Below are 25625 nucleotides of genomic sequence, written 5' to 3'. Positions count from 1 at the left end.
TTCATTCTAATCCTGTAAATACTGTTGTCGAGAAGGGAGAGGTACAGCTTCGAACCCATCCTGACCAGGTCTTCTATCCTCCACAACCACCTCCATCCCCCGTCGGCCACAGAACCCATCATTCCCAGCAGTAACCTCAACCATTTGAAACGAACCTCCATTCTGTATTCCCTCATCCGGCACCCAAACCTCCCGCTTCACTCTTGATCCAGGTACCTCTACCCTCCGCGGGTTATACCACGGCAGCCCGACAACCCTATTCAGCAGATCGTGCGCACGCACATACAACCGCTCAAACCGCCGAGTAGTCCCCAGCCACGCCAACGTCCTGGACGTATACGCAACCCGCACAAACGGATTCATATACACCCCCGTATCATGAATGTCATCCACATCCCCCGGTGCATCCTGCACGTCCGCATGTACAAGACAACACTCCGACGCATCCCAGAATACCTCGTCATCAGCGCGGAACCGCGCCGGGCTTTCCTTCTGGAAATACCACGCATCGAACGCGACCATCCCGCCCCAGCAGCTGCGCACGCGGACCGCGTCCCGGCCAGCCAGTACGTCTTCCCGACTCCTTCCGTGCCCTGCTGTCGTGAACCAGGGGAAGAACGGGAGGCCGATGCCGTAGCCGGCGAGATCGCGGGTGGCGTAGCTATCGTAGAATTTGAAGGGGTTGCTAAAGTCCACGGCGCAGGCGGCGCGGTAGGCGGGCGTAGTTCGCGGAGGCTGAGCGTTTGTGCAGAAGAGGAGCTGGAGGGCTTCTACTGGGTTGAAGTAGACGTCGTTGAGGTAGAGGAGTTTGTCGTACTTGATGTGGTTCTGCTCGTCGAGGGGACGCAGAGCGCGGTTCCGTAGCGTGGCTAGGTAGTCGATCCGCTTTATGCGTTTCTCTCCGCTGGGGAGAGTGACGCGCGGGAATGCGTCGAAGGTAATGTGCTCGTCGAGATCGACCACGGTAGACTTATTGCTTGTGATCCGCTGCGAGAGGGCCTCGAGGGCTTGCTGGCCTGTTTGCCCGCTGTTGTTCTCGTACAGGCTGAGGAAGACGTTATTTTGCCCGAGGTCGATCAGGGCCACGAGTGCGTCACCCCATTGGCCGCTGGCGAGCTCGCCGGTGCGGTCGTATAAGATTGCGGCGATGAATACCTTTTCATTGTGAGGGTTGCCTCGTCCGGGGGTAGTGGAGCTCGAGGCTATTCTCTTGAGGGTCTCATAGCAAGGTGGGAGGTGCGTGTACGAAGGCCAGAAGATGGGTGTCAATATGATATTACACAAAAGGACCGCCAGAACTATCTGGACAAGCAGGATGATGATACGGCGGCCCGCGGCCCGCGGACTCCGCCCAAAGGAGATTGCTCTGCCATGGCGAGATGACTGGGCAAGGACGGAATACCCTGACGAGGGGAGGGGGAGCAGCCTGGAGACCAGGAGCAGAAACTTGACGCGCACCCATGACATGGCGGTGGAACACGGGATATGTGCAATACCTTCACCGAAAAAAGAAAGATCTAGCCGCAATTTTCAGGATATCATCTTAGGCGGTTTAGCTACTGCAGGGAAACCGAGGCGGTGTTATGTGCCCAACGCCATAAAGTCAAAATCCGCCGTCAAAACCCGCCGACACACCGACAAGTGGAGAATTCTCCTGCAGGACCACGGATTAACATCAGTTGAGCTGTGCAAACAACAGGGCCCTGTAGGCAGACGGATTTTGAGCAGCTGGATTGGCGCATCCAGAGACATTCGGAAACGCTAACTTAAAACTCATCAAGCTCTGCGAGAGTTAATATCGCTGCCAAAACGCAAATCCAACTGCCCTAATGAGGTCTGTAATGGTATAACGTGTATATCGCTGGTATTGTATGTAACCTGGAAAGGCTGAAGGGCAACAGTCTCGAACAAGCACTCATCCTGGCCTTGCAATGAATTCGTCTTTTAGGTCTGAATACAACCACAAAGCAAGAGTCTAAGAGAAGTCAATCTCATCTATTGCAACATGAAGCTCGTCTGGATAGCCCAGCGCCTCGGCCGGCACGGCCAACGACGAGGACTAGTCCGGATCGCTTCGTCTCTCTTCTTCATAGTAGCCTTCACTGCCCTATGTCTCTATATCCTACTCGCATATTACCTGGCAAGTGATCCGCGGCTAGTACCTGTCGCGTTTCAGCACGCAAAGAGTATCCTCCTCGTAACTGCCCACCCGGACGACGAGACGCTCTTCTTCAGTCCGAGCATCGCCTACCGTCGCGATGATCCGCACGTGCAGCGGGCTTTGCTGGCGATATCCTCTGGTAAGTTGAACACCAGTTGTATCGTGTGTTGCTTACTCGTCTAGGGAACTACGACGGAATAGGGGAGCGTCGCCGACAAGAAATCCACGATAGCTGCTCCGTGCTGGGCATCGCTCCGGATCGCTGCGTCGTACTGGATAATGTCGAGCTGCAGGATAGTCCCAAGAAATGGTGGAATGACGATCTGATAAAGGAGCTTGTCGCTTCGCACGTCCAGAAATGGAATGTTGATTTGGTATGTATGCCCTTTGCCTTGCAATAAACGTTGAAACTCGTACTCATCTCCTAGATCATCACCTTCGACGATGGAGGCGTGTCAGGCCATATCAACCATAGAGCCGTCAGCGCTGGTGTCCGGTTCGTTTTCTATGTCCATCTGTTCCTAATGAAGCTAATCTAGTAGGAAATATATTACAAGCACATCCAACGCCCCGCCCGCATATACACTGCAAAGTACCTTCCTCCTCCGCAAATACTCCTCGCTCCTCGACCTCATCCCGACCTCGATTCCATTCTCGTGGCGCATCTTCAAAGCCATCCTTACCTCACCCGCTACAAGTAGGGCGGACGGCGTCCATGATCTTTCTCCGCTCGAGGCATACAATGACAAGGTCCTGCTGGTGAGTCCCTGGCGGACGTACCTCGTCTCGCGGGCGGCATTCAGCCAGCATGCGAGCCAGTACTCGTGGGATCGGTCGTTGTATTTGGTGATGAGTCGGTATATGTGGTTTAATAATTTGTCTAAACTGTAGCTTGCCATGGATTGGGTTGGATATCTTGCATGAATGGTTGATAGCAACTGCCGCATAGTTCCCCCTATACACAACTAGATACAAAATGGTTTACAAAACTGAATATATGAAGACTAGCTAAGCACTTTTCGTCAGCGACTTCAAGACAGCTGTGCTTTGCTCTTCATCCGCAGAGCGGCCACGTCCACGCGACCGATCTACACAGCACAGTATCATCGTCGTGACAGCAAAGAGACTAAAGACCAATACCGCAAACAGTGCCCGCTGATCGAGATTCTTAAACAGCGAAATCAGCCGTGCATCGCGGTTATGCCAGGAGGACGAGCCCAGGTGGCGGAAGAGCGGGGTGTTGACCTGCCCGTTGAGCATGTGCATGCGCGGTGCGTCGGGCGGGCCGGACAGGATACGGAGAGAGGATCGGTTGGATTGGAGGGTGTAGATTGTTCTGTATGCATTAGACCTGCATTGCAATGGCTTGATGCGAAACTTACGAAGCGTAGTGGCAGCCCGTGCTGAACATCACCGTCACATAGGGGAGGTATAACCACCGGTGATTGTACAGCGGGAGATCATCGACCAGCGCCTTGATGTACGGATTCCCTGGGGAGGAGAGCATCATGCCGATGGAGAAACCGGTGGGGTGGGCGGCTGGAGCGACAAAGTCGAATTGCCGCAGGGGCTCGAGAGATCGTTTGCATGCCAGATCGTAGTCGAGGATCACGCCTGACGAGTCAGCTCCATCGCACTCCCTGGGGGTAAACTCACCACCGTGTTTCTGTAGAATCATGTACCGCAACGCATCAACCCGCTGGATCATGTACGGATAGCTCTTCCACATGTCATGCAGATGAGGAAACTCCTCGCGTACCAGCTTCTCTGCACTGTCCTCGTTCCAGATGAAGGTACTCCAGGAGGTATGATGCTTGAGGCACAGCTTGCGGGCCTCGAGCCACTCCGCTCGTGGCGGTCTGGAGCCCAGGTGAATGTGATGCAGTATAGGAGGTATCAAGGGGGCAGGTCCTGCATCGGCACTGGAGTAATTGGCCTCGTAGGCGGCAAATGTGACGTCGAATTGGTCATGTTCTTGCGAGATGACTGCGGCGGCGGAGGAGGCTTCCCAAACAAAGGGGAGCCGGAGGAGGTAGTATAATTGCTGGAACGAGGAGGAAAATAGGCCACCAAACAAAAGCACGAGAAGGAGGGTTAGAAGCAATCGGAGACGATAGCGCGCCATGATTTCTGCAGCATGGCAATTTTCATGGCATTGGAGGTGATAATCCCAATATCTAGATGTACGCCCACGTTGATAATACAGACGCTACACACTACAGCCTCTACTGCTGCCTGGGAGGCTGGAGTTTACACCTCTGCGGGTCAGTCCAACCAGCTGCCAGGCTTGGTTGGAATGATTGCCGGGTTCGAGCTCGGGGGCCTTGACTGGCAACGCGCAGAGGCAGACGGGATGTTTGTGGCGCTGAACCCTTTACGAGGTCCCTGTCTTGGTATTTTAGCTCGTCTGTATATGTGTTTACTAACTGATTATTCGTCTGATCTTCTTTCCGTGTATCCTACTCATTTTAAACCGCTGGTTCAAGGGGACAAGGAATGACATTATGACTCCTATGTTATCGTCCAGTGCGTATCTCACTGGTATTAGAGGTCTAGGGCTTCCTAATTGCGGCATATATCACGCGTGCCACTGCAAAATGGTGTTTTCCTAATCGAATTAACTTCTCAACCAGTGTCGGTCATTGGCTTGTTCGGATCCGCGGTCCCCGAGGGAGGCAACTCTCCATATCCGCTTATGCTTCTCATACAGGTTACCTACTCTAGGTTTGATCTGGGTGTGTTTGAGTTTGCTCCGCTGGACCCTCTTCCTCCCAAGGTCTAACTCCTTGAATCAGGCAACACCAAGTACATGATGCCGACTGGAGGACTCGTTAGTGGACGGACGATCCTGGGGTCAAATGCTAGCATTCGACACGTCATATCTCGGGTTGCCATGCTCTTCGTCGACCATCTAGCGAGAGCTTATCTGGCTGGACGAGAGGTTGACCAGTCTATAATAGTGGTTGTATAGCCAACCCTGGCGGGAAGGTAACCGCCGGGGCTATGCCGCCCTACGGCTCTGCGCCATCAAGGTCTGACCCGTTGCGCCATCAAGGTCTGATCCGATTTATAAAAAGACAGTGAACTAACCAATGTACATATACATAGAAGATGGGAATGAGGATTGGGATATTCCATGATGGACAAAGTTAACATCACGAAGGGGCAAGGAGTCACAAGCGTTGTTTAGGGCAATATCGTCCGTATCATTACCGTTGTGTATTTTACAGTACAGCGACATACGGAATTGTTTTTAGTTTGGAGAGAGGCCTAAGCATTCAGTCCTTCCATTCTAGTTGCATGGAATATTCGTCCTGTAATCCACGGCAGTCGTGATTACTTGATCATGATCAAAGAGCCCCGCCTGGATCCTCTCGAGTCTTCACCTTTCCCGTGTTGATCTCACACTCCCTGACTCACAGACCAGGGGCTAGGCTACTATGTTTTAGACCCTATCCAACAGTGGGCCTAAATGCAATAAGCTCTGTAGATCGACCCATAACTGAGCTTGGCAAATGGATCATCCAATCGCACAAGGTCTGTCTCAAGCGCCAGGGTCTTTTGCGGAATATTAGGTGCATTCATTGGCTCCATGCCTGACATGCTTTGGGCTAGAGTCGACCTAACATAAGACGCGGGAGAAGATAGGCTTGATTATCCGAGGGCACCCGGTCTATAGTTGGATACTGAGAATGCGGCTGCCTAAACTGATCTGTTGACACTAATTTTGCCTGTGCGTTGCCCACTTGGTTACGGTGCATATAGCCCTGACTGTGATTTTATCCGTCCATCGGATGCGCTAACTATGTTTGGATCATGCAGGAAGTCCAGTGTTTTACTGTTATTGATCCTTTCCTAGTAATGCTCGATGCGATATTTTCCGTAGAGTGTATCTGTAGACTATATTCCAGTGGAGAACAGTTGTAAGGGACCGGGCAATGACAGACCGTAATTTTCCGAAAATGAGGCTGACTTCAGTCATCAATCCGTACCTAGGTCAGCCTCGGTGCCTGGCCTTTCGCTTAGTTGAGTTAACTTCTAGAGGCATAGTGTGTAGAGCGGTGGACATCTAACCTCGTTGTTCAGAACGAAGTGACATGGTAGTTGCTCTTGACATGTAAGAGACACACAATGTGTATACTTCTGGTAATGACAAATGTCAGGTTCAGCTTCGTAGGGCATACTAAGGTCCAAGTATCGACGATTGTCGCCCTTGTCCTGGTAGGTTTCTGAATTCGCTACGACTGCACTTGCTAATCGATCAGCTCGTCCTACAAAATGCAGCGTCAATCATCGTACGTCCTCAACTCCTCCTCTCAACACTATTGCTAAGATGATGGCCATAGTTACAACACAAAATCCAGTCCCACACCAGCACCGAGAACAAACCCTTCGATCCACTGACAGGCATCCTTCTGTCTGAACTCCTCAAACTGACCATCTCCCTCCTCTGCATTACCCAAACAGCAGAAGAGCCCAAATCACTCCTCACGACTCTCAAAGCAAACCACGAAGAAGCCACCCTCCCCGCCCTCCTCTACACAGCCGCATCCTTCGCGCAAAGCATCGGCGCCTCCTCCCTCGATCTCCTCCCCTACCTCGCCCTCTCCCAAACAAAGCTCATCCTCACCCCCTTCCTCGCAACCCTCCTCCTCAACCAAAGATTCACCCTTCAGCATTGGACCTCCACCCTCACAATGACAGCGGGGATCATCCTCGCCCAGACAGGCGCCAACGCCTCAGCAGAAAGTCAGCATCGCACCATAGCGAACGTCCACCCGCATCCGCTCCCAGGCGTCCTCGCCATGCTCTTGTCTGGTTCATGCGTCGCACTAGGAAGCCTCTACATCGAACGATCGCTCAAGCGCGCCGCAACCACAGCCTCAATTACAACCACATACGCCTTCTTCATCCGAAACGCACAGCTCGCCGCGCATAGTCTCCTCTTCGCACTACTCTCCTTCCTCTGGAAGGCAAAATGCAGGATAGATGCATCCAGCTTCTTTGCGGGGTTTACCGGCTTGGTGTGGCTGTTTGTAGTTTTGCAGGCGTCCGGTGGATTCCTGGTTGCGTGGTGTGTGAGGGTTACGAGTTCTGTGACGAAAAACTATGCGCAGGGGATGGGCTTTGCGATTGCGGTTGCGGGGCCGTTGGTTGTTGAGTCGAAGGATGTCGATCCAAAGGTGAGTAGAAGTAGTGGTTTGAGGGAGGCATGGCTGATGTTGGTAGCTTTTGTTTGGGGTGGTGCTGGTGTTGGGTGCGGTGGTTGGGTCGGCGTTTGCGGGGCAGAGTGTGAGGGTAACTAGTACGATGGACAAGAGGGAGGTGAAGAGTATGGTGTAGTTGATTAATGACAAGATATGTACGATGAAGTTACCGATTGTCGCTATACTGATATATACAATATGGTTCAAGTGATAGACTGACGGCATCACATCATAATTCATTATCCACTGTCAACATGGGTATAATCTGATATATACAACGAAGATACCACATTAAATCAGATCTGCAAAGTACCAGTGAGCTGAATGTCCCGCACACTCTTACCCACATAGATGGGATAGCTTCCTGACTGCAACCCCCACGTTTGCTTCTCGACATCCCAGGTGCTCAGATCCCGACGGGTCAGGTCAAATGTGAAGTGCTTCTTCTTGTGCGGCTTGATGGACTGCTTGTTGAAGCCTCGGAGCTGCTTGGCTGGGGCGCCAGGAATACCAACATACAGCTGGGCGACCTCTGCCGCCTCCACCGCGCCAGTGTTGGCCACGGTGCAGTTGACAGTGGCCACGACATCCCAGAGGGAGGGGAGGCCGCCCTCGACAATGGCGGAGCCAGGGGGCAGGTAGTCGGTGTTCACGCCAGGGACGAGCTCAACTTCCAGCGCGGAGTAGGAGAAGTTGGTGTACGTGAGACCGAAACCAAACTCGAACCGCGGGGTGATGTTGTTCGCGTCGAAGGCGCGGTAGTCGATGTAGACGCCCTCAGTGAAGTTGTCCTGGGGGTACCAGAGATCCCGATCGCCCTCGGGGACGACGGGGTGGAGCACGTTGCCGTAGTCGGAGGCCTTCTTGGCCACGGTGTAAGGAAGACGGCCGGACGGGGACTGTTTGCCGTACATGATCTCGACCAGGGCGCCGCCGGTATCCTGGCCGGGGAGGTGAGCGTAGATGACGGCGGTGATGTTGTCGTTTTCGATCCAGCGGTCCACAAGGCGGACGCCTGCGTTGTGGATGACGACCATGGTGTTGCTGCATTGTGAGGCGACGCTTTCGATAAGCACGTCGGAATATGGGTCTGCCAGGTACGGGCGGTCCCAGCCTTCGGAGGCCAGCTCGTTGACGAAGACGATGCAGGCCTCGCTGGCGGGGTTGACGATGGGCTTCTGCGAGGCAAAGTCCCATGCAAGGAAGGTGCCGTCTTCGCGGGCCTGGCGCTGGAAGGCGTCAAACGGAGCGTCGATGTAGGAGGGCGTGGTGGCTCCGGAACCGCCGCCGGTGAACAGGGTGCCATTCAGGGCGACGCCGGGCCCCTCGGCTGTGGGGTCGTAGCTCGAGAGGAACATGTCCATTTGAATCTTAGTATCGATGGCGCTGCCGTTGGGATAGTTCAGGGTGTTGGACAGTCCAAAGACCCAGCGGCCAAAGGTGACGTTGTCCATTGTGTTTCCGGTGGCGGCAATACCATCGTAGCCGAAGAGAGAGAGGAACTTGGGCTTGTCAAGTGGCAGAGCATTGTTGGTGTTCTTCACCAGGACGTGACCTTCTACGGCACTCTGGAAGATGGTGGACCGCGACTTGGGATCGCGAGCGTCGGTTAACTCATGTGGTTTCCGGAGATCAACAGGCATTCCGTGTCCTGGCTGCTCGATCTCAGCATACTTGTACCAAGAAGCGAGGATCCGAGTCGCCATGTCGTCCAGACGAGTCTGGGCCAACGAGCCATTTCTGACGGCCAAAGCGAGGGTGCCGTTCTCCCAGTAGACGGAGTCAGGCATTGCCATGTCCAGACCCGCGTCGGCAGCGGCGACCCCTGAGTGTTGGGCATCCCAGTCAGTGACGACGAAACCCTGGAAGCCCAACTCCCCCTTGAGCAGGCCATTGAGTGTCTTGCTGTTCTGGCACCCGTAGCTGTTGTTGATCCGGTTGTAGCTGCACATGACGGATCCCGCACCGGCCTTGATCGCGTCCTGGAAGGGCCAGAGGTAGAGCTCATGCATGGTCTTGTCGTCCAGGTTCGACGAGACGGATTGGTTGTGGTAGCCCTCCAAAAGCATCGGAGGGTTACGGTTGGTCTCTTGCTCATTGCCGATAAAGTGCTTGACACAGGCAATGACTGACTCCTGTAGACCACGGATAGTCTCTCCGGTCAGGGAACCGGCCAAGTACGGGTCGTTGGAAAAGCCTTCCCAGTTACGGCCGCCACGCGCTGTCCGGCCAAGCGGTCCAACCACCGGACCCAGAGCGACGTTGACACCCTTGCGCTTGAATTCCGCACCCATGTAGTGTGCACGTTCGTAGGCAAGATCGCGGTTCCATGCAGCTCCTACATGGACACCGGAGGCGTATCCGTTCACCATGTCAGTACCGCGGACACCGTTGCCAGCATCCTGCAGGCATAGTCCAGGAAATCCAACACTAGGAGCACCTCCCGAGTTACCGGAACAGCCATTGGTGGTTGACTTGTATCCGTAAGTGAGGTTGTTCTTCTGCTCGTCGGTCATTCGAGCTACAAGAGCCTTGGCCTTGGCATATGCCTCCTTCCAGTCACCCAAGCCCTGGGTTTCAGCTGTTGAGCAATGTACTGTTAGTCATATAGGACATCTCGAATCTCAGTCACACTTACGGCTGGGATAGACTGGCTCTGAACGGCCATACGACCAGAATTTTTCGAGATTGGCGGCGATGGCAGCATCGTCCTGTGCGGTAGCAATGCCTGCCAGCTGCAGGGCAGCAGCAAGAAGGGGAACCGTAATCTTCATCTTCAGTTCCGAGGAGACCAGGGTAGAAGAGTCGATAGGTGTGATCTTCAGCTCAAGAATCCAGAGGATACACGACCTTGATATAGCTGCGATTCAAGCTCAGGGGTCGGCTATGTCGGCTATCGTAGCATGGTAGCTTCGGATTGTAGTATTTCTCCATACTGCTCATCTCAATCTTTTCTCTACCGGGCAAATACCGAGACTGAACCAGCGTCCCCATACGGAGTACCCCGATGTTGTCGAGCTACTATCACTTTGCGTGGCATTCGGGTCGTATTCGTCCACGCTGGAGGCCCAGTGACTAATTCGACCAATGACGAAGCAAAGAAGATAGTTTTGTTAGCCTCAATGTCCGTCGTCTCTGTACTCCTTCGTCAATAGTCCAAGCCACATGGCACAGTTGACTATGCGGGGTCTCCACATCCCCAGCAAAAGCGGGGCTCCACGTTCTTGGCGGGCCTCCCGTATGGTTGTCTTGGGGCTATTGGCTGCTGCAGAACCCATACCCTGCCCATGCTTCGGCTGAACTCCGGCTCTTCACTCAGTAATTGTTCATGGTCCATCCTTCTTATGGTAGTTGCCAAGAGCGACAGTCTCAGTTTAGTCCGAGTTCTTCAAGCCCTTAAGCCTTCAACCATGGATAACTATGTCACAGGCTCATAGCGTCCGGTGACTTGATCTCCCGGTAGCTATTTCTTGTCGCTCCTTTCTGCTCCTGGACTTGGCTGTTGGTACGGTAGTTCGGCTCCTTCCCGTGTCGCATGAGTCAGTCGTCCTTGATAGAATGACAAAGCTCTTAAGAATATCGACACTCACTTGGCGCGAACCTACGCTAGTGCTTCTTGCAGCTTGGACATGTTGTGGTCGTGTGGGGAAGGCTACCCACCAGCAACATTTGCACCGACCTACTATGTGGGGGTCGGCACGGCTTGCAGACTGCAGGGAAAGTCCTTTTCCTCCACCTGCAGCCGATACGAATTTGCTTCCCCGCCGAGTCCCGCATTGCACAGTAATCTCGGTATCATCCGTCTGGTGAAATAGCTCTGTTGACATCCTTGAAGCGGCATTTCCACTGGACATCCTTCTCGACCCCGTCAGATAGTCGACTTTTAAAATAATCTCACCGAACAGAGCCATACGATTGTCGTGACTCGTTCCACTCTCATAAAAGTTCGATAATCGCCGAGTATACGCTTCATGACGTCCGTCCATCCCGCTCGACTTCCCCGCACATTGTGATAACCGTGCTAACCACGTCTTCCTCTAGCCGTCATTGTCTAGCGTTGCCCAACCGAGTAGTGGTCAACTTGGAGGTCCCAAGTCTGCATTATTCATGCAAGCGTCCCCCACAATCCCAGCTAAACTAGGGTTTCCCCGGAGAATAACCGATGGCACCACATCCGTACAATGTAGACATCATGCTAGAATCTTCCGGGATACATACGCTAACATCTCCGGGTACCTATTCGGCAATTGGGCGCTTCGGAGTTGAAAGTTCCAAGATTCTGTCCTTGCTTCTCGTATTCTGCGTCGACGATTCTGGGCGCCGCACGGGATGCAAAGCGCGAGAACTCCGAAGTCAGCAGACGACGGAGAAAACTTGCTCTAGTCCCCTCCACAATGTTCGGATCCCAGAATGCTCGGCCTGTTTCCACTCGTTCCTGGCTTTTTACAAACCCATTACAAATTGATGGCTATGCCGAGGAAAGGCGTGGGGTGATGTATGAGCCAACGAGGTGCACAGACCTAAGCCGTGTCAGTCATGGCAAAGCCAGTGCCTTTATGATGTATACCACCAGTTACATGGATGCCGGTGTAGAATCCTGTGCTAAAGGCTTCAAGTCTGGTACTGCGACTCGAGACGTGGTCGGAGCCTTCTCATCCGGCCGGTGCTGCATTCGGTGAGATCGAGCCAATTCCCGGCTTTACGGCATGTATGCGCCTCCTGTGATCTTGGCATTCAACGACGGTCTCCTCTTGTCGTCCGATCCTCGGCGTCAATCCAGCTGTCAGGGGATTTGCATGTATGGTTTACCATACGTGCGGTCACGACGGCAATGCTGGACCGGGAATTCCTCGTAATACGTTGGCGCGCACCGCGAATTCAAGACCCAAATTATTTTCCCACACCTTGGCCATTCTCGCACCGCATTGTCCTAGATGTTCATCATACTGTACATCGGTATTCGAGCTATTTCGTTACTTGTTAGACTTCGATCCCTTTGTGGGCGACACGTAGATGCGCGGATAGTTAGGGGGTAAGGTTGAGAATAGAACAGTCGCATCTTTTAGTGAAAAAATCTTACAGGTTTAGTCAACAGCTTCTCCAATATCAAATGGTATTAACTGGTAGATCTTGATTCGATCCGAAAACGCTCGTTGAGTTTCCCGGCAGTGAAGCTGAAAAGCACAAATATATATTTCTCGAACCAGCAAAAGAGCACCATCTCACTCAGCAGACATTATACCAGCGCTGTCGGTATTCGACAGTTGATTTCCTATCATTGACTTAACCCAATCCCAATAGAATGATAATCTATTGCGCAGGAATTCACCACAACAGGGCTCGTTTTCTCTCACTGGCTCCAGTGTATGAATTTCCTGACAACCAATTGAAAAGAACTGCATCGTCCTACATGAACAAGAGAATAGCTCCTGGATAATGAAGCGAGACGAAAGAAAGTGTTGTCTTGTTGTTTCGAGCCTAAGATATAAGGGATTGTCGCTCGCATTAAGCCTCGCATATGAATATCAGCGACAACATACCCAGAACTTTCCACCTCGGCAATGAGACGATCAGGAACCTGTTCGTCATGGTTAGTCTTCCGGTATTGAAGTCCCACCGACGAGACCCGAGCAATCTCTGCAAAGGTTCGCAGTTGCGGACTGTTCAGAGTCTTGGTTTTAGCTGCCAGGGGATCAGACAGTAAGAATCCAAAGCGATGTGGAACATCGCACCTTATGATTGTTAAGCTCTGGTCAACCATGGATCGCCTGCACCATAGCACTCCAGCTATGTTCAATTGACATCATCTCTGCTTAAGAACGAACATTCTCCATCTGGTCACAGCACGAGGCAGCAATCAGCATGTCCATTTTCAGCCCCCCAAAGCATCAGAAACTCATTCCCTTCAACATCCCCGCCGTCACCGGCCCCGAAATAGAGTACATCAACACCACCATCACGAACGGCACCCTCACCCACGGCCGATACTCCCGTCAGTGCCAATCCTGGCTACAACAACGCCTCTCCTGCGAAAAGGTTCTCCTAACACCCTCCTGCACCGCCGCCCTCGACCTCGCTGCACTAATTCTCGACCTCAAACCCGGCGACGAAGTCATCCTACCAAGCTACACCCACCCATCAACCGCAAACGCATTCCTCCTCCGGGGTGCCTCGTTGGTCTTTGTTGATATCATCCCAGAGACCATGACCATCAACCCGACACAAGTCCGCGAGGCGGTAACAGATCGCACGCGCGTGGTGGTCCCAGTCTGCTACGCCGGTTTCGCATGCGACATGGACGAGATTCTAGGGATCGCGCGCGAACGCGGGATATACGTCGTCGAGGACGCGGCGCTGGGACTCTTCTCTACGTACCGAGACCATGCGGTCGAGACAATGGGACATTTGGGGTGTATTAGTTTCCAGGAGGGGGAGAATATCACGGCTGGGGGTCAGGGCGGTGCTCTCCTCGTTAATGATCCGGCGCTTGTCGAGCGCGCGGAGATTAGCTGGAATAAAGGCATGAACCACGACGTGGCGTTTCGGAGTACGGATGAACGTGTGGATACGTGGCAGATGGTCGGGGGAAGTTATGCGATCAGTGAGTTGCAGGCTGCATATCTATGGGCCCAGCTGGAGGGCGCAGAGGGGATTCAGATACAGCGCCATCGGATCTGGAATCTCTATTGGAAGGAGTTGGAGGGGTTGGAGGCACAGGGGATTATCGAGTTGCCGGCTTTGCCGCCGGATCGGAAGCATAACGCTCGAAATTTTTGGATTAAAGTCCGGGATATGGCGGAACGACGGGAGTTCATGGAATCGATGAAGGGGGTTGGGATTAGTGTGTTACCTCACTATGGTCCTCTTCATAAGATAGGGCCTGGTATGTATCACAGGCATGTTATGGATAGAGATGCGGTGACTAGGGAGAGTGAGCGCCTCGTTCGCCTGCCGATCTACTATGCTATGACTTTGGACGATGCTCGATTTGTGATTGATCAAATCAGGCAGTTTTACTCTGCGGGAAAGGTAGTCTCGACAGGTATATAAACGCCGATTATCAACTTATTTTGACACTCAGGGTTTCCTTTTTCTTCCACAGTTCTGAGTGAAGAAATAGATATTCATAAATCGTTATGACAGGGCACTCGGTCATTCCCGCGGTTAGAATTATGAGAAAGAGGACGACAAACACCTGAGGCAGCTATCACTCCTGAGCAAAAGAGCGTTCGATCGCTCAATAATTCCAGAATAATCCAGCACAGATGAGAAAGCTAAGGAGCGAGTAACAAACCAGAAGAAGCATTTAAGTATCTTACCCAACCAGGTCACCACAGCTTCGGTTTATTTTCGACTTTTCCGCCTCTGTTTTACTTGCCAAAGCCTCCTAGCTGAACTCTTCCTCGTCTTCAATCTCATTGAGTACATCGATACCCCAGATATACGCCCGGCACAATCGGCGAGCATACATATCATGTTTCTCTTCAAAGATGGTTTGCAAGTTGTTGAATTCTTCCCCGACGGCGGGAACTATTTCTGTTTTATCCTCGAACATAGTTCCCCAGTTGTCGCCGACGGGGTCATCTGCTTCCGTTTTCCCTTTCGTTTGAATGTAGCATGAACATGCTAGAGTACAGTGGCCGCGGTTCAGCAGCCGGCCCGTGTCGCGCGGCTTCTCGCAACACCCACAGCTCCTCCCGCACCAGCCTCCACGGCCGGCACATTCACGCCGGAGCCAGTCGCATAAGTACCAATCTGGATTTGCTCTCCAGGCCAAAAAGGCTCGGCACAGGGGTCCCGATGGCATGTGTTCCTGTAGCTCCCACAACGTGCGGTACAATCTACGGTAGATATCGTTTGTATTCTCAAGGGTACGTTTTGTCCTGCGTATCACCGATTCGATTGTTGCGCTCTTCTCGGGCGAGTTACACAGCTGGAGCTCCTTCCGTTTGGAGCGCAGCATGTCCCTCTCATGGACTTCCGTCTGGACGACATATCGGCCGATAACGTCAGCCATAATCATATTAGAGCACCACTTCATGAAATTGTCACTGTGCTCCTTCTGGTGGTATAGAAAATACCATAGAAGACGAGTGAGGTCAGGCTGTCCACCACGCTGAAGCTGGCATCCTATCTTCTCGTCGGGATGCTGGAAGAGATGATCTGGCAGACCGTCCCGAGTCCCTACCTTGTACAGGATCCTCGCTTTCGTGACAAATTCGAGATTGGACAGCAGGAAAGGTAGGTAGTCCTGGGGTACTTGGCTTTCTGCAGATTCTTCTCCCATTTCTCTACCGCCATGGAGACGGGGTCCATCGCCGATTTTCGTGACCTGCGCCACACGCAAAGGCTAGTGAGCACCATTGTATCAGTTTAATGTTGATCACTCGGGTAGATGCTTGATTCACAGATTAATCGCAGGATCGCAGGAGGAAATCGTTCGTGACTGGTTTGTACTTGGTTACGTAGAATTCGTCATAGACTTGACGACCATGATTCATACCATGGATCTCTGAAGTCTCACTCTATACAAATCAGGTACCCTCTATCCATCCGCTACAAATGTTAATCGTGCAGTATATCCAAAAAGAGATGCAATAACTGTCATCTTAGAAGCCATCATGATGGTCCTTTGATACCCCGTCTGTACAGCAGCATCAGCTTTGCAACTGACCTGGCTTTGACGATTGATAATGTCTGCTTCATAGCTGCATCGGGTCATGGACGAAACTTCCCAGATGTACAGGATCGGAAAATCACGTGCCCTTAAGAGTCAGCCTTCTTGACAGCATCCGGCGATGCCGAAAGAAGTAGATCACATGGTCTGCCAGAGAACAACCTTTCAGACTGATACATGGGCCAAGAACATAATCTGTCGTCTTCTCCTATTTAGTTCAGTTCCCCTGTCTAGATCTGTATTAGATCTTGTCAGGAACAGGAAGGAGACGAATCCTAATACTGATGCCTACCGTGGGATCAGAGTCTGGCCGGTGGTCTCCGGGTGTTCCTGCAGTTTGCCACTGCCTCAGCCCCCTCTGCTTACGTGGCCCATTTTACTGTTTCTGGCATCTGTGTCATGTGATTGGCTGCATAACCCTGTCAATGTTCGATTGTGTCTTCATTAGTCAAAGCTTGGCCTAATTGGGACCATTCACATTTTTCACATTCCAGACCAAGTGAAACAGTTTCCAATCCTCGGACCAGACAACGTCATGGCCAGTACCAGGGATCGAGGCACATGTCAGCGGTTGCTAAGAAATGAGCAAATCATTATTCACATCTGTGGTGCAAGAAGCGTCACAGGCCATTCCGCTTCTAAAAATATTCGGTACCTGGTACCTGAGGCAGTCAGGCCCTGGCATTTATACTGCGCCCGCTCGCCGGGTTCCTGAGGCCCTCAGCACCGACACATACTTTAGCAATTTAGAACTCAGTAGTGCCATCAATTTGACACCTCTAATTGTCGTTTCATCTCCACATTTCATCAAACTATCAATAATACTATCTTTTATTATCTATATCTCAGTCACTCGTGAAACGGTGTTGAGTCTATTACTTCATACTCAATATGGGATTCTCTCGTTCCTCACGCTCGTCCAGCGACCGCAACGGATCCATCAGCTCCCGCGAGAGCTACAAGAAGGTTACTCTGTCTAGCAAAGCTGATCCCAACCAGGCCTTGACTGAAGCTCAACCAAGTTCGTTACCTCGTATCTGTTTGCTGTATATATATATATACTAACGCTCCGAAAAGTCAATCAAGCGGTATCAGGGACTCCAATGTTCTCGCTGCGATCGATGCAGCACCGTGACAAAGATGGAAATGTCATCAGTTCGTCTTTCCTGGCTTCATCGAATGCAAATTATCAATACTAACGATTACAGCTGATCCCGACCGGTCTAATCCCACAAGGCCCCGTCTCGAGCGACCGCTAGATACCATCCGATCGTTCGAAGCCGCCATCGAGGCCCGCCGTCGAGAAATGTAAATTATGTGATATATTGGAATTGGGATTGATATTGGATATATGGCGGTGCCTCTGGTGTTTAGGATTGGTATATTGCGACATGAATTATGCAGGACGGACACGTGCGATGAATTGTTTCTAGCGAGATTGTACATTACAAGCTTGGACTCTACAGCTTGTCCATATCATGAAATCAACAGTGACACTCGATTCAACCACAGGAAACATCAATTATGTTTCCGGTCAAACACGACGATACAGCATATACACTGTATCGGATCCATTCAAAGCCACTATTCCCAAAGCTACCAGAAACTAACAGTAGTTAATGTCGATCAAGCCTGCTTTGGACTAGAACACTGAATCGAAATAGGCTACCATCAAACGGTTGCACATCCACAAAGCTTGAGCTCGACGGCGTATGTCCGGCCCAGTCTAATATTAATGAGCACTTCTAGTCTGCAGAGAGTGTGTCGTAGTGTGCTCCACCGTAAGACCGACGGTGGATGATTCTCGTTCGGGGATAATGTCCTCCGACGAACAAACCCACAAGTTTGCCCTTGGAACACTCACCACGACTATCGCGACTCTCAATACGAATCAACGCTTGCTCAAAATTTGCTCGAATAATAGGCAAGATGACGGAGGACAATTCAGAGTGAGTAAAATTTGGATTCTTTATGATATCCCTACTCTTGAATCGTGCATCCGCTAATAATGGTAGCCACAGCTCCATCAGTCAGTCCATCATGAGTCCATGACCCGCCACCATCACAATAGTGGCATTATCTCGGTCAACTCTAATCTCTAGCTCGGACTTACGAACCAATACTGGACGATGGATGGAGCCCCGACAGTTGTGTCGTCGTTTTTCATTTTGCCGGCGCCTCGCTTGACGACCGGACCAGCAGTGGCTTACTGCAGTGTTGACGCGTTCATTGCCCAAAGCGGGGCCGTTGATGGCATCGCTGAAGCAGAAACAAGTCGGCCGACTCGACAGGTTGAAGTGTACGCCCCCTTGGTGAGGCCGGCTGCTAATAATAATAATACGTCTGCGGAAGGATAGCTCACGATGGGCGTCTCGATGCAATCCCCTGGGTGTTGTTATAGCTGTCTGTTTCCCAGTTTCGTCGGCCTACTGGACATATTCTGTGCTTTGTCACTCGTTTCCTTTTCTACTGCACTTTCTTGTCATTCGTTACTCAGTACTTGATTCTTTGATATCTACGTCTGTTTCAATTCGCTCGAGAGGAGAGGTTTCGACACCATGAAGTTCTCCCACGCTCTCCTTGGAGCTGGCCTCTTGGGCACTGCTCTGGCTGACATTGACCCTATCATCATCAAGGTTTTTCTCTCCTATTCTCTTGAGGAATAAGTCTAACCGTCCGAAGGGATCCAAGTTCTTCTACTCCAGCAACAACACTCAATTGTAAGGACTTTTCCCTTTATTTTCTGGACTCGTGCTAAGTCTTTCAGCTACATTCGTGGTATTGCCTACCAACGTATGTGATCATCATCTAGATGCCTCACATGAAACTAACGCCAACAGAGGACTACTCGAGCAATGGTACCACTGATGGCAGCAGCACTTACATCGACCCCTTGTCGGACGCCACGCTATGCAAGCGTGATATTCCCATCTTCCAGGAGCTAAACACCAACACCATTCGTGTCTACGCCATCGATCCCACCGCCAACCACACGGAGTGCATGCAGATGTTGGCCGATGCTGGCATCTATGTCATCTCCGATCTCTCTGACCCCTCGGAGGCGATTGACCGCAGTGATCCCTCCTGGGAGACCACGCTCTACGACCGCTACACCAGTGTGATTGACGCCCTGGCACCGTACAACAACACCCTCGGCTTCTTTGCGGGCAATGAAGTTTCCAACACCGTCGGTACCACCGATGCCAGTGCCTTCGTCAAGGCAGCGGTGCGGGACATGAAGGCGTACATTAAGGAGAAGGGATACCGCTCGATGGGAATCGGCTACGCGACCAACGATGACTCCACCATCCGCGTCAACATGGCCGACTACTTCAACTGCGAGGCAAGTGACGAGTCTATCGACTTCTGGGGATACAACATCTACTCCTGGTGCGGCGATTCCTCCTACACCGAGTCCGGGTACAGCGTCCGCACCGAAGAGTTCCGGAACTACTCCGTGCCTGTCTTCTTCGCCGAGTATGGTTGCAACGAGGTCACTCCCCGCAAATTCACCGAAATCGAGGCCTTGTTTGGAGACAAGATGAACGATGTTTGGTCGGGTGGTATCGTGTACATGTATTTCCAGGAGGAGAACAACTACGGTAAGTCTTTCGATCCAGTCTCCTGGCTGTAACTGATCCGTCCAGGTCTCGTCTCCGCCGTCGACAGCAGCAGCGTCAGCACCATGGCCGACTTCAAGTACTACTCCAGCCAGATCAACAACAACGCCAACCCCTCCGGCACCAACAAGGCCTCCTACACCCCCACCAACACGGCCCTGCAAAGCTGCCCGACCGTCAACAGCAAGTGGCTCGCCAGCGCCAGCCCCCTGCCCCCGACCCCCAACGAGCAGCTCTGCACCTGCATGAGCAACGCCGCCTCATGCGTCGTCAAGGACTCCGTCAGCAGCGACGACTACAGCGACCTTTTCAGTCTTGTCTGCGGCTACACCGACTGCACCGGCATCGCTCGCAACGCCACCACAGGCAGCTACGGCGCCTACGGCATGTGCACCCCCAAGCAGCAGCTCAACTTCCTGCTCAACAAGTACTACTCCGAACAGAGCTCTGCGTCCTCCGCGTGCAGCTTCGGCGGCTCGGCCACCGTCACTTCGGCTACCAAGGCGACCGGTGCCTGCAGCTCTCTCATGAAGGAGGCCGGCACCGCGGGCACTGGCACCGTCACCTCCAAGCCTACCGGTACCGCTGACTCGTCCGGCTCGTCTGCGTCTTCGACTAGCTCGTCTGGTGCGGCTGTTGCTCTTACGCGCGGCACTGCGGTGACTGTTGGCTCGTTCGAGTTGGGTGTGTATGCCATTACTGCGCTTCTGACTGCAGTCGGCATGGTCATGCTATAACCAGTAGTTATCTGAAGGATATGGGACAGGTTTGTTTGAAGTGCATTGTTCTCGTTCGGGGGTGTAATCTTCATTATATAGACTTTACTTTGTGTCGCTCCTTGTGATAATTTTGCACATGTCCAATTCTTTTCATTGTATTCCCGCTGGAGTCTATATGCTTTTCATAATCCATTGAACTCCGCTAATAGTAGTAGACTACATAGTTCAATGGGGAAAAGCAACAGATGTGCCAAGGGAAAGCCAGGTCTTGTGACACGAAAGGCGTCTACCTTTTATTAAGTCACTCTTTAAATGAGGTAAGGTGACATCAGTATATATATTTAGTAAACCGTCGAACCTGCTTATTCTATATTTATATATCTGTGCTGTTGCCATCCGTCAATAGCTGGACAATGTCAAAGATGCTTTGACGATAAGAGCAACTTTGCCGCTATATATAGATTTCCCGGAGTCTGCCAACCGACGATTCTCCGTACAGCAAATGAGATTCCCCAACGACCGAGAACTAGAGCCTCAAAGAGCCCTATGACTGTGACCACATCCGCAACGTGGACAACCCAATCATTTGTACTTCTATACGAGAAGGATCGACGTCTGGTCTTGGACCGGTCACGTGGTGCCAAGTTGGGATACGAGACCCCCCTCTTCGCTCAATTTCGTCTCCTGAGCCTCTGTGCGAGGTTGATAAGGGAGGGACATTCGTCCTTGAGAAAGCAAAATTAACAGAGGACTGAGATATGGATCCGTTATCGATCGCGGGCAGCTCGGCTGCCCTGAAAGCATCCTGCCACGAGGTACTATATCCAGCTCCATCTTCACGACTACAGACTAATACGCGCTAGATCATCTCATTCACGTCAGGAATTCTGCGTGATAACGTCCCAGATGGCGACATGACAATCTCAAACACAGGTCATGACCTGAACCGTATCTGCCACGTCCTGGATGAGATCCTCCCCACCTGGAGGACCCATTCCTCCACCCTGATGACGCACCCGTCTGCCAGTTTCGGGATGTGGACTTGCGTGCAGACTAACTTAGACAACACCCGAGTCACGCTCCAGCGGCTAAGGCAAGAGCTGGAACCTATTGTCAAGAGCGGGCAGAAGAAGCGCTCGCTGTTCAAGGTTTACGCCAAGGCGTGGATATTGGGCTTGCATAGCTGCGCGATTATTGCGTATCGCGGACGGCTGGAACCACACCGTAAGGCTCTAAAGGTTGGCGCCACTATGATGAACATGTAGGTCTTGTTTTCATGGCAATGGAGGCAAATATGGCTGGTATGGGTGCTGATTTCATCTGAGGTGTGTGCGGTTGCAACAAAATGCACCGGCCCAAGAAAAGCAATCGTCGCTCGTTGTCTTGGACATTGAGATCAAGGATCTCGAGGCGGCAGTACAGTCTATGAAGAAGCTGTCGTTCGTGTCTAGCGGGGAGACAGCTGAAAGACAGGATATGATTATCGCCATGGAGGGTCTAGTCAGTTCCGCAAAGTCATTTCATACGTTTGTGTCCATGGCACCATCGGCACCTGCCGTGCATCACGAAGATGGCCATGATTCCGCTCCCCCACCTTCGTATGCACAGGCTATGGCATCTGAAGACGGGGCTGAGTCCGAAGACGACGGCCCCTGGCCATCTCCGTTCAACGTGGCAGCCCGCGAGGGAGATTTTGAAGAAATTAAAAGGCTGGTAGCGGCTGGCGAGGACATTCTTGCCACCGGTGAGATCGACCAATCGCCTGCATACTCGGCTGCTGTATCAGGAAACACGGAAATTTTAGAGTACCTCATCGAGCACGGTGCAGACTACACCTCTGGCAACGAGGACGGCTTCACCCCGCTCAACGCAGCCGCCACATTTGGTCATCCCGACGCGGTGCTTGCGCTCTTGCACCACGGAGCAGACCCAAACGTCCCATCTGTGGACGGACAGAGTCCAATCTACTCCGCCGCGAAGCTGGGTCAACTAGGCTCGGTAAAGGTGCTTGTCGAAAATGGAGTGAACATATCAGACACGACACATCCAAAGCAGTGGACCCCACTGAACGCGGCAGCTAATAGTGGACATCCCCATATTGTAAAGTACTTGCTCGACCAAGGGGCGGACTTGAACATACCTACTACGAGTGGATGGACACCACTGGCGTCAGCCGCCTCTGAAGGCCACACAGAGATTGTCAAGACTCTCATCAAGCACGGCGCAGATGTCAACGCTAGTATTGGTGAAGTCGGCGCCACGGCGTTGTATTATGCTGCAAAGGACGGCTACACTGATGTGGTCCGTATTCTTCTGGACCACGGCGCGGACACCTCCCGGGCATCGGCGAACAAATGGACCCCCCTCAACGCGGCTGCATCCGAGGGCCATCTAGTAGTTGTTGAACTGCTCCTTGCCAAAGGCGCAGATGTCACAATCCCGGATTCAACGGGCTGGGCGCCGTTGAACAGCGCTGCAGGCGAAGGCCATCTTGAGATCGCAGTTGCGCTGATCAAGCACGGAGCAGATCACAGCGCTGCAGACTCGCGTGGCCACACTCCACTCTATTCAGCGGCACTGCACGGCCATCACGCTGTTGTTGACCTCCTCCTCGAAGCTGGCGCGAGTGTCAACGTGACGAACAAGGACAAATGGACGCCCTTGCATGCTGCGTCCGCGAGGGGACACCTTCAAGTAGTTCAATCTCTTCTCGCCTGTGGGGCTAATTCCGCAACCCGGAACTCGGATGGTTGGAGCCCTCTCAACTCAGCGGCTTGCAATGGCCATCTGGAGGTAGTTAAATTGCTGCTAAGGCACGGCGCGGCTGTCGATAGCCGCAATGACGACGGCTGGAGTCCGCTAACCGCCGCTGCTGGAAATGGACACACGGCCGTGGTAGAAGCCCTGCTGGACAGAAAGACGGATATCGAGACACGCAATGATAGCGGATGGACTTCCCTAGGAATCGCAGCGCGAGAGGGCTATCCCGGGACGGTAAAGGCTCTTCTAGCACGCGGTGCCGACAAGAATGCAACGAACGTCAATGGCTGGACGGCGTTGCATGGCGCAGTGGAAAAAGACCAACTTGAAGTGGTTAAGCTTCTCCTTGCACAGGGGCTTGACATCTCTGCCAAGTCGATAACTGGATGGACGCCGTTGAATATCGCTGCGAGCAATGGCCGGGCGACGATCGCCCAGTTCCTGCTTGCCTCAGGGGCGGACCCGAACACGGCGCAAGATGACGGATGGACTCCGCTGCATGTCGCCACGAATGAGAATCATATTGAAGTTGTGCGAGCCTTGCTGAGAGCAGGAGCGGATCATCGTGTAAAGAACCACAATGGAAGAACCGCTCTTGATCTGGCCAGTTCAAAGGGGCATATGGATATAGAAGAACTCCTGTTGGGTGCTGGAGTCAAACGTCTTGGTTTTTGATAAGGATCGGTTCTGTATATTCCACTTTCCATAAGATATGATTGATTACTGGTATGTGAAGGACAGATCGGCTGACATACTGAACTAGACTGGTCGTGGATTGGATATGGGTTGATCCACCAGCCGTCTAACATTTACGCGGGTTGGGTTGCGGATATGGATACTGTATCCATATCCATGCGGATTGGGCGTGGTTAAATCATTTACTGATATTTAAACTGCCTTACCCTTATAACCTCTACCCCAATCTTCCCCACCTCTAGAGTAGGAATAGGGGGCCTAGCTACTAATATGATACTAAGGAGGTAGAAAATACCGATCTAATGACTAGAAAGGATAGGTTATCTTGGACTCGCCACTCGCCTGGACTCTACCGAATGCTACTCTAAATACTATCAATTTATCGATATTTGCGAAGCAATACTCATATCCAGTCTAGCCTCAACTACTCTTAAGTTTCCCATATAGCTTCCTTTTCTTAACAATTCGGACATACACAAGACACTTTGTAGTAACCAGTACCTACTCTTAGTTGACTTAGCCTTCATTCATAGGAGTAGACGCCGCCACGCTTGAACCAAGTGTTGCGTAGTGAATTACAGCCAGAACCTGTAGGTCCGAGAACTTGACTCCAGCCGTCAGAAGCACTTCGCCCCATACGTCCGACCACCCGTTTAACTCCGTCTGTCCTACGACTCTTCTGTGGCCGAGCGCGAAGTTGCCAACCAGGTTTTGGCCGGCCACATTTCTAAGAGTTGGGGGATTAGATAGGGTAGCTTAGGGAAGCTACGAACGAAGGGACTCACATTTTGCAAAAACAACCGCTAAGGATAGGAGAACCTATTAAGCAGCGTGCGTCGAGGGTCCCATATTCACGCTTGCATGGCAAGGCAGTGGCTAGGGCTCGCAGCTCAGCGTGTGTCGGAGAAAGGTTGCTGTGGTTCTGATATCCCCATAAAGACTAGATACTTGGTTACAGTTGAATTGATAATCGCTTATATCCCTCAATTGATCGCTGATCCTGCTGAGATATAGGATGTCTTACCCAGTTAATACCTCAACTCCGGTGTTAAAATGTTGAAATAAAATGCCACTTACACATTTGGGTGCAATCATTTTGACCTTTCTAATCGTCCCTTCCCAGTCTGATTGGCCCGGCTACCTCTGTCTCGCACAAAGATGGCCTCATCTGCTAGTATAAAATCTGGTCAGGCCGCTGTTAAGCGAGCCTGATGATTACAGAGTTACTGAGGCCTGAAAATCTGTTGCTATCTAGATAAAACAAAAGTAGAAAGCCAGCAGGTATGTGTACTTGCGCTAAGTAGATAGTGTATTATATCATGAAAACTGTGACTATCCCTTCAACTGCCAATAAGTATCTATTGCTTTAAGGGGCTATTGATTTAAGATCACACCCTAAGGATGCCCTAAGCTGACGAGTTAGAATATTAATACAGAACATCTGGAAAATAAAAGTCTAATATATGGATATTTCTGCCTTAAATAGGCCTGTTATGATTTGTCAACGGTCAACAGGAGTGCACGACTCTGACTGTCAGAAACTGTTAACAGTCTGGAGCTTTCGTGCGGATGACAACTTCTACACTTTGCGGGTGTACCCCCGATGCTACGCTAAGAATAGTCTCATTGCTCTGTGCTGACTTTAATGAAAAGGGAGGTAGGACATAAATCTTACGAACCTTCAACATCTCTCAAACTTGGACACCCCATTACTGGACATTCTTACAGCTATGATGAACTAGGTCTCTCGAGTACTCTAATAGCCCGTGGTTTCAACAAGGCCAA

At 51.8% G+C, this 25625-nt stretch overlaps 10 protein-coding genes across 10 annotated transcripts; 6 read left to right on the top strand and 4 right to left on the bottom strand.

Moving 5' to 3' along the window:
- Positions 1-6: 6 nt before the first annotated feature.
- Positions 7-1467, bottom strand: ALT_9449 (glycosyltransferase family 69 protein; the record flags this gene model as incomplete). The annotated part of the gene is made up of 1 exon (XM_033559430.2): positions 7-1467. One exon carries the CDS (start codon positions 1465-1467, stop codon positions 7-9), a length of 1461 nt encoding a protein of 486 aa, XP_033415321.2.
- Positions 1468-2005: 538 nt separating this feature from the next.
- Positions 2006-3052, top strand: ALT_9448 (PIG-L family deacetylase; the record flags this gene model as incomplete). The annotated part of the gene is made up of 4 exons (XM_089600615.1): positions 2006-2300; positions 2363-2535; positions 2590-2657; positions 2704-3052. 4 exons carry the CDS (start codon positions 2006-2008, stop codon positions 3050-3052), a joined length of 885 nt encoding a protein of 294 aa, XP_089455112.1.
- A 140-nt stretch (positions 3053-3192) lies between these two features.
- ALT_9447 (glycosyltransferase family 32 protein) lies at positions 3193-4286 on the bottom strand (the record flags this gene model as incomplete). The annotated part of the gene is made up of 3 exons (XM_033559428.2): positions 3193-3249; positions 3302-3497; positions 3544-4286. The coding sequence occupies 3 exons, from the start codon at positions 4284-4286 to the stop codon at positions 3193-3195; spliced, it is 996 nt and encodes a 331-aa protein (XP_033415319.2).
- Positions 4287-6258: 1972 nt separating this feature from the next.
- Positions 6259-7504, top strand: ALT_9446 (uncharacterized protein; the record flags this gene model as incomplete). Its single annotated transcript, XM_033559427.2, has 5 exons — positions 6259-6278; positions 6325-6382; positions 6427-6456; positions 6508-7344; positions 7391-7504. 5 exons carry the CDS (start codon positions 6259-6261, stop codon positions 7502-7504), a joined length of 1059 nt encoding a protein of 352 aa, XP_033415318.2.
- Positions 7505-7664: 160 nt separating this feature from the next.
- ALT_9445 (beta-glucosidase) lies at positions 7665-10142 on the bottom strand (the record flags this gene model as incomplete). Its single annotated transcript, XM_033559426.2, has 2 exons — positions 7665-9949; positions 10007-10142. 2 exons carry the CDS (start codon positions 10140-10142, stop codon positions 7665-7667), a joined length of 2421 nt encoding a protein of 806 aa, XP_033415317.2.
- A 3088-nt stretch (positions 10143-13230) lies between these two features.
- Positions 13231-14418, top strand: ALT_9444 (uncharacterized protein; the record flags this gene model as incomplete). The annotated part of the gene is made up of 1 exon (XM_033559425.2): positions 13231-14418. The coding sequence occupies one exon, from the start codon at positions 13231-13233 to the stop codon at positions 14416-14418; it is 1188 nt and encodes a 395-aa protein (XP_033415316.2).
- A 337-nt stretch (positions 14419-14755) lies between these two features.
- ALT_9443 (uncharacterized protein) lies at positions 14756-15655 on the bottom strand (the record flags this gene model as incomplete). The annotated part of the gene is made up of 1 exon (XM_089600614.1): positions 14756-15655. The coding sequence occupies one exon, from the start codon at positions 15653-15655 to the stop codon at positions 14756-14758; it is 900 nt and encodes a 299-aa protein (XP_089455111.1).
- Positions 15656-16936: 1281 nt separating this feature from the next.
- Positions 16937-17357, top strand: ALT_9442 (DUF2406 domain-containing protein; the record flags this gene model as incomplete). The annotated part of the gene is made up of 3 exons (XM_033559424.2): positions 16937-17066; positions 17123-17200; positions 17254-17357. 3 exons carry the CDS (start codon positions 16937-16939, stop codon positions 17355-17357), a joined length of 312 nt encoding a protein of 103 aa, XP_033415315.2.
- Positions 17358-18603: 1246 nt separating this feature from the next.
- Positions 18604-20402, top strand: ALT_9441 (glycoside hydrolase family 72 protein; the record flags this gene model as incomplete). Its single annotated transcript, XM_033559423.2, has 5 exons — positions 18604-18681; positions 18728-18765; positions 18813-18838; positions 18886-19647; positions 19693-20402. 5 exons carry the CDS (start codon positions 18604-18606, stop codon positions 20400-20402), a joined length of 1614 nt encoding a protein of 537 aa, XP_033415314.2.
- A 740-nt stretch (positions 20403-21142) lies between these two features.
- Positions 21143-23819, top strand: ALT_9440 (ankyrin repeat domain-containing protein; the record flags this gene model as incomplete). The annotated part of the gene is made up of 3 exons (XM_033559422.2): positions 21143-21199; positions 21248-21645; positions 21710-23819. 3 exons carry the CDS (start codon positions 21143-21145, stop codon positions 23817-23819), a joined length of 2565 nt encoding a protein of 854 aa, XP_033415313.2.
- Positions 23820-25625: the final 1806 nt, after the last annotated feature.

Source organism: Aspergillus lentulus, assembly GCF_001445615.1.
Source record: "Aspergillus lentulus DNA, contig: Alt17, strain: IFM 54703, whole genome shotgun sequence".
Lineage (NCBI taxonomy): Eukaryota > Fungi > Ascomycota > Eurotiomycetes > Eurotiales > Aspergillaceae > Aspergillus > Aspergillus lentulus.
Note: the sequence above shows the minus strand (reverse complement) of the source record. Positions and strands in the feature narration are given on the sequence as shown.